This window comes from Hibiscus syriacus, unplaced genomic scaffold (genome assembly GCF_006381635.1).
Source record: "Hibiscus syriacus cultivar Baekdansim isolate YM2019G1 unplaced genomic scaffold, ASM638163v2 tig00110548_pilon, whole genome shotgun sequence".
Taxonomy (NCBI): domain Eukaryota; kingdom Viridiplantae; phylum Streptophyta; class Magnoliopsida; order Malvales; family Malvaceae; genus Hibiscus; species Hibiscus syriacus.
Window position 1 is genome coordinate 4071795 of NW_024062775.1, and position 7486 is coordinate 4079280.

Genomic DNA, 7486 nt, shown 5'->3' on the forward strand with positions numbered 1-7486 from the left:
TACACATTTAAAAAGTAATTGCATTCATTTATAATAAAGTCATCTTTATACATTTTGGTAGGAGTAAAATGGTTCATCTATTAAAATGTTCATACGCTTATTTAGTTAAATGTTGATGTAAAATTTTAATATATTTTTAGATAAATTATGTAAAATTTAATATTAATTAAAATTATGCATGATATATTTACTCTTTTATTCTACCCAATTATCTTTTAAATTTTATAAAAAATTATATATAAATTTTATTAAAAAGTATATATATTAAAAATAATAAAGTAATATATTCTCGATGAATTTTTATATAAATATTTTCATTTAAATATTTAGAATTCCACTTGTTAAAAATATAGAACAAGGACAATTTCGTAAAATATGCATTCCAATAATCTTTTATTACTTCAACCAAACACTGTAATTTTACATTCCTACCAAACAAACCAAACACAGTAATGTAACATTCCCAGTAATGTGTTAGGTAATGTTACATTCCGGTAATCCTATTCCCGGAGGTAATCTTACATTCGGTGAACCAAACACACCCTAAAGTACATGTAGAAGTGAAACAATCACACTATACATAATACATTCATAATAAGGCCAAGCACAACCTGCTAACTTTAATGCTACGTTTATCGTTATGCATTCTTTGTTTCTTAATGGAATTGAACAAATTGGATTGTTGATTTGTATTTTAGGAGAATATTACTATCACTATGGAATATGTATTTGAAATTAACAGCCCTCAAAGTCTCTACCTGTGAAAGAACTTTTCTTGGGCATGTTTCCAGCCTGTCTTAGCCCTAATGTGAGCGAGACATCACCTGTCGTGGTCCCCAGCCTTATGAGTGTCGAACCAATGTCAGTGTTATTACCAGTGGTGGTGGTCCCGTAACCGGCTGAAACGATGCTGCCGCCGTTGGGAATGAGTGGCGCCACCTCAGTGGCTCTGGCCTTGAAGGTGGTGGGAGGAGGAGGACCACAAGAGGGAGTAATAATAGAGGTGTTGTGGTGGGTGCACTGTGTTGTTTGGTTTTCCGATAACCGTTGCCTATTGATTGCGACGAGTGAAGGGTCGTTTTCCATGGCATTGATTTCGGATCTTTTGCCTCCTGCTGCTAGTGGTGGAGCTGACGGCGTTGATGCTGCTGCGCCTGCTGCAGTTGTTGAAGGCGTCGATTTCTGTGCATTGTTGCCGTTGTGGCTCTCATTATTATCTTCATCCTCTTCTTTAATCTCTTGCTGGTACATATCTTCCACCATGGGTTTCCACAACCGAACCCTGGCATTTATGAACCAATTTGAAACCTGCAAATTACACAAAACATTGATTTTATCATCTCATTGAAATCCCAGGGTTAGCTTCCTTGTTAGCTATGTTCTGCCTCGATAATGTCTGTTTCTTGCAGGAAGCTCCAAGAAATCTTGAGCACTGTCTTAGAGCAGGCATGGTTATTGAGGTAGGGCAACACTCCATTTATTACAGAAAACATAGGACCATAATTAGGTGTTTGCCTTTTCTACCATATCTATACTTTGCAGGCGATGTCAGCCATATATATATATTTCCATTTTGGCTTTTATGCAAAGTAAATATAACAGTTTACCCCAGTAAATAAAAAAGTATTAATAAGTACAAGAGGTAGCTAAAAAATAATTATAAATATGGTGTTAGTAAAACATACAGCTAAAAAACTTTACCGCTATTTACTTTGGGGATTTATAGTGTTGTTGCAAGGGTAAAGGAGAGAGAGAGAGAGAGAAATGAAAAGCTGCAAGCTTTTTCATGCCTAATCCGTTTCTGTACTTTGTCTCTGCATGCCCTTTAAATATATAATAATAATAACCTGCTAGGTTCCATCTATTTCAGAAATCAGAATCTATGTCGTTTTATATATATAATTATATCAAAACAGTTGAGTAATAAAATCGGAGGAATCAAACCCAAATCCATACAAGTTCGACTGAACCTACTGATGGTTCCCTTCCTATGGTTTTCCTTTTCTTGTCTTAGTTCTTACCAGTGTGTGTTGAGTTTTTCTTTTTGTATTAATGCAAGCTATCATGTTTATATCAATGTAACACATATATGTAATATGCTATTAATGAATTTACGAGAACCAACCTGATTTTTTGATAAGCCAGTCTGTCGAGCCAACAGAAGCTTATCAGCATCGCTTGGGTATCTGAGAAAGAGACCAGAAAATGACATCAGAGTCATTGCCCAAAAAACTTATAATATGTGATTGAAGATCTTCCCGCTTTCTTTCTTTCCCTGCATGGGCGTGAGAATCTAAGAGAAGGGAAGATCATCAGCAACAGCACTTCTTCATTTTTCCTTCATCTACTTTCAGAATAACAACCAAAGAAAAAATAAAATTTTTTTGTTTGAAGTTTTTTTGTTTGTTTGTTTGTTTGGTGATGTTCATGAACTATGACAATATGATGCAGTGAAAGAGAAGATAGAGAGAGAGAAAAAAGGGATCTGTTATGTCAATATGGACTGACATCTCTGTGAAATTATGCTTGGATGAAGTTGCTTTTTAATACTAACTAGTTTCTGGGTCTGTTAGCGACAAAGTAAAGCTATATATATACATATAATGTTATCAGAAGGAAAAAAGCTGAGGGAAATTAATAAGGTCTTTAGCCAGCTTTTTGGCAACATCCAGGGAGAGTCTGCATATTGTTTTTTTCGATACAATAATCAGAAACTGTGACAAAGGAGAAAAAGAACTTGGATTTTGTGAACTAATAAGGTGTCATTTATGCACATATATACTAATCTATGATAGATTTTATTTGAAGTTCCAGCTTTTTTAGCTTTTTAGAAATTAAGAAGATGCAGATTGCTAGTGTTAAGCTTTTCAAAAACTGAGGTGCAGTCATGCAGATTGCTAGTGTTATAGTAGTATAAGATAATAACAATATAGGTCAAAGCAAAGGCAAACACGTACGGGTGAAGAAAATGCTCGAAAAGCCAAGCTCTCAAAATGTTGACAGAACGTTCAGGCAAGCCCCTCTGGGGTCTCCAAGCTTCTTGTTCCATAATCCCCATTTGCTGTGACAATCTCTGTTGTCTTAAGCTTTGCTCCAACATCTTTAACCTCGGTGTCTCTCCTTTTGTTATGCCTGAGTTTCCAGCTGCATCTTTCTCGCCAAGTACATCACAGCTATGCTGCAACTGTGCCAATATCGCATCTTTCAAACACTTGAAATGCCTCGACATCGCCTTCTTAGCAAGTGCCGTATAAGGCATTGCTGCCCCGAAATCCATCACCAGATCAAATGAGTTCGCCACCCTTTGCATTTGTTCACGGTAATGGTTGTATCTCCGGTCCACCTGCAAATTAATGACGTGATTTGACATGACTAGGTTAAGTAACCCCAAAAAGAAATCAATGCATGAATCCAAAGGTTCCAATACAGTGAAATGATTGTTAAATGGGAAGTGGGGGGAGACAAAAAGAATATCCTTTAGCCAATTGATGGGCTTGTGTGAGTAAATTAGAGACAAGCAGTTTAAGAAAATGGAAGGAAAAGGAAAGAACAACTACTTTCCCCATAGTTAACCAAGTTATAAAATTAATGCCTTTTTCCTGCAATATTATTATTATGACTCGTTTATTAGGGATTGCCAACAAGTTAACTGATTTTTAAATTCTTACCACCAAACCTTAGTCGACTAAGTACCTTAACACCCACCAATAAGATCAAACTCAACCAAATAGACCTATGGAGTCCTATTGCACCAGCCGGCTTTGTTGTATACCTGGGTTTTCTTCTATTTAAAAATGGCGGCCAGGAGTTTCTTATTTGTGCTTGAAAGAACAATGAAAAGATTGGGTCTTTGACTCTCTGAAAGAGAGAGAAGATGAGAGAGAGAATAGATTACATGCCTCATCAAGCGTGGATAAAAGTTTGACCTTCCTTCGTTGATGTTCATTTCTATCAGCTGCTGATATAGAGAGGGGTTCTTTTGTTGATGAAGAAGAACCACCACCAACTCCGCCATTACTACCTGGATGAGAATTAGGGTTTGTGTTGTTCCTACCAAATTTGTTCTTCTTGAACTGGCCTCTTCCAACACTACAGAATTCTTCTAGCAACTCTTGAGCAGCTTTAACGTACTTTGAATTCCTCAACGCATTGACCATTAGCGAGGATCCGAACCCGACATGAACATGATAGTTTTCCCCCGCTCCAACTTGCAAATGCAGTGGCTGATGATGATGGCTGATCAAATTCTTGTACTGAAGTTGAGCAGCAGTGGAAGAGCCCCCTTCTTGATTATAGAATAGTAACCCACCATTTCTCATCCTCAGTTCTTCAGCTTTGGCAGCCTCCAAGTGTTGCAAAGAAGATGATAAAGAAAGTGAAAGGCCACCTCCGATTTGACTTGAGTTGTTGAGTTGGGAACCAGCATTATCTCCTTGATGTGCACTATTAGGAACCCAAACAGCGCTTGAACCGAACGGCACCCCTCCGGGACCCGAAACACTGAACCCTTGGAGAGAAGTAGATGGATTTGGGAGCAACATATGTAGAGTATTAGAAGAAGCTGAAGGAGGAGATGGCGATCTTGGCTGTGGGTTCATCAAGAAAAGGTTCATGGCTGCTGCTGAGTCGGTATTAATGCTTAGCAACGGCTGATGTTGCTGTTGAGCTGCTAAAGTGTCACGGTTATCATGACTCTTTGATTCACCAACCAGTCCCAAACCCCCCAAAACACCTTGCCTATTGTTAAACCACTCGTTGGTATTTCCCGGTGGCCTGTTTTCTCGATAATTAGGCTGCATATGCTGGTCTAATAACTCGGCCGAGGCGGCCACGCCTGAAGGTAAGTTGAACATTTTTGATAACATACCTTCGGCTTCATAAACAGGAAGAGCATTTGACGCTTCAATCCCTACCAATGGTAGAGCTGGTGGCTCAAAGCCTTGAACTCTTGGTTTATCTCTCCGGATCTGTTGCTGCTGTTGGTGTTGGTGGTGGCTCATGGCTGATCTCTCGAAGCCATTCGAGAAGCTGAAGATTCCAGCTGCTTGGTGGTAATCTTGGGACATAAAATTTGTAGAATGGTTACTCTTGGAGTTCTGATAAATGATTGATGGGACGACTGGTGATGTAGCTATCCCCATATCGATATCTTCTTCTTCATGATCCTATAAACACTTTTCTTATTTGCTCACCTTCCAGCAACCCTCAAACAGCTCTTCTTCCCTTCACCTCTTTTCTCTTCAATTATGGATCGGTGACCCATAAACAAAAACCAATAAATACCCATATCGAAATTAGTGTTATTCATCATGAACAATACCAAATCATCAAACAAAAAAGAAGGTACAGAAAGAGGGAAAAAGAGATCAAATTGTAGCTATTAAGTGAAAGATACGGGCTGGGGTTTTTTTCTGTAGATTATAGATATCTTTTCCATTTCAGCTTTGATGTTTATAAATAAATGAAGCGTATTTAATTAAAATATGTAAGCAGACCTTGTTAGAGTAGCAGAGTATAAGTAAAGCTCTTAGACATCGTTTTCTCTTGCTGTGGTACTGATGAAAGCTTCTTGAATTCCCTCCTCCTTTCTTCTCTATCTTACTGTTTATCTGTGTGTCGTCTCTTTCTTTCTTCTTTCCTCTTTGCAGTGGTGACTGCTTTTATTTTTGTTTTTCTCCTTTTTATTCTGTCTTCCTTTGGTGAAAAGAGGAGATGAACAAGGGAAACATATATCTCTTTCTCAATAAAACATGTAATAATAACCTTAGCTTTTTCCCTGGAGATGGAGAGAGAAGAAAGGATGGAAATAGCCTTTGTTTCTAGAAAAAAAAATGATATTTAATTGAAAATTTTTATATTCTAACACTAAATAATATGGTATCTAATTTCCAAATATTTAATAAATTATTGAAAATATTAATTATTTGAATTTAATTTAAAGAGATTTTGATGAGATGATAATATTTAATTTATGGTGTTGGAGCATAAAATTTTGTAAAGAGATATTTAAGGGTTCATTACACAAATAGTCATTTATGTTTGTGTTTTGTTCACTTTTGGTCATTGATTTTAAAAAAATAAGATATGGTTACTTATGTTTTTATTTAATTAAGATGTGGTCACTACGAGCTAATTGCCGTTAATTAAAGTTAAATATTTTGATATAATCACACATTTAGTTCCTGTTATTTACATATTCTTTCAATTTAGTCATACTTTTAATAAATTAAAATGAATTATATATTTTTAAATGAAAATAAAAAATATTTTTAAATTAAGTTAATAATAAAATATATTTAATAAGTTAATATAAAAATATTCTAAGTTAATATATATAAATTATATTATATTATAATTTGGGTCACGAGTACCCGGTTCATATTTTTTTATTTTTTTAAATTATATTATTTTTAATATATATACATATATAAATTCTAAAATTTAAAATTTAAAAGTCTATAATATTTATATTCCACACATAAAGTTTAAAAATTCAAATTACATAATTATAATAAAAATTATTAAAAATTAAAATAAATAAATATACTTAAATTTCAAATGTTAGAGTAAAATAATTTCAGAACAATGAATAAAAAATTTAATATAAAATAAAATTGAAAAATAAAAAATATATAATAAATAGGGTACCCGGGTAATCAATATTTTGTAACCCATGGCCGACCTAGTAACCCGAAAAAATAGCGAGCCAGGTACTCGACTCGAAAAACCATGTATATTTATTATAAAAACCAGTATTTTTTTAATTGGGTCGGTGGATCGATGGGTCATGTAAATTTGGGTCGGGCATTTTTTAACACTCATACGTGGCATGACATGTGACATCATTCAATTGGAGAATTAAATTTATTTTAATTTATTAAAAGTATTACTAAATTGAGAGAATATATAAATAGTAAGGACCAAATGTGCGATTATATTAAAAATATTTAATTGTTGTTATCGACAGTTAACTCAGAGTGACATCTTAATTAAATAAAAACAAAAGTGATCATATCTTATGTTTTTTGAAATCAATGATCAAAAGTTGACAAAACACAAACATAAGGGATTATTCATGTAGTTAACCCTATATTTAATGATGAGATGGATGAGAGATGAAATTTGATTCTACTTGAAGTCTTCAAATTATAGGTAAGTTTTAAATTAGCCTTTAAATTTTAAGATATTGTTATTAAAATTTTTAAATTTTTAATATTATTTTAATTAAATTATTTTCTATTATATATCTTAGGTATAGTTATTGACATATGATATAACACAATTATGCCACTTGTTTTTTTCCTTCTGTGTTTTCTTTTACACTTTATTCTCTCTCTTTTCATTGCTCTTTTATTCCTTTCTGTGTTTTTAAATAAATATAAATACAAATGAAATGAATAATGAATTATGTTATAATTTTGGCTTTTTAGGTTATAAGTAATTGCATTAACCACGTGATTTTGTGGTAAAGAAGTTGTTGTTATTC

At 34.1% G+C, this 7486-nt stretch overlaps 1 protein-coding gene across 1 annotated transcript; it reads right to left on the minus strand.

Annotated features, from left to right (window-relative positions):
* Window positions 1-600: 600 nt before the first annotated feature.
* Window positions 601-5769, minus strand: LOC120131061 (BEL1-like homeodomain protein 4). Its single transcript, XM_039148165.1, has 5 exons — window positions 5496-5769; window positions 3900-5238; window positions 2958-3343; window positions 2126-2186; window positions 601-1308 (listed from the first exon to the last, which is right to left on the minus strand). The coding sequence occupies exons 2-5, from the start codon at window positions 5139-5141 to the stop codon at window positions 736-738; spliced, it is 2262 nt and encodes a 753-aa protein (XP_039004096.1). The 5' UTR covers window positions 5142-5238; window positions 5496-5769; the 3' UTR covers window positions 601-735.
* Between the last annotated feature and the right edge of the window lie 1717 nt (window positions 5770-7486).

Coding starts and splice junctions, on each gene's coding strand:
- LOC120131061 (XM_039148165.1), bottom strand. CDS start 5,141: ATGGGGATAGCTACATCACCAGTCGTCCCATCAATCATTTATCAGAAC. Junction 3,344..3,899: donor TTTTATCCACGCTTGATGAG/GCATGTAATCTA, acceptor ATTAATTTGCAG/GTGGACCGGAGATACAACCA. Junction 1,309..2,125: donor CTGGCTTATCAAAAAATCAG/GTTGGTTCTCGT, acceptor TGTAATTTGCAG/GTTTCAAATTGGTTCATAAA.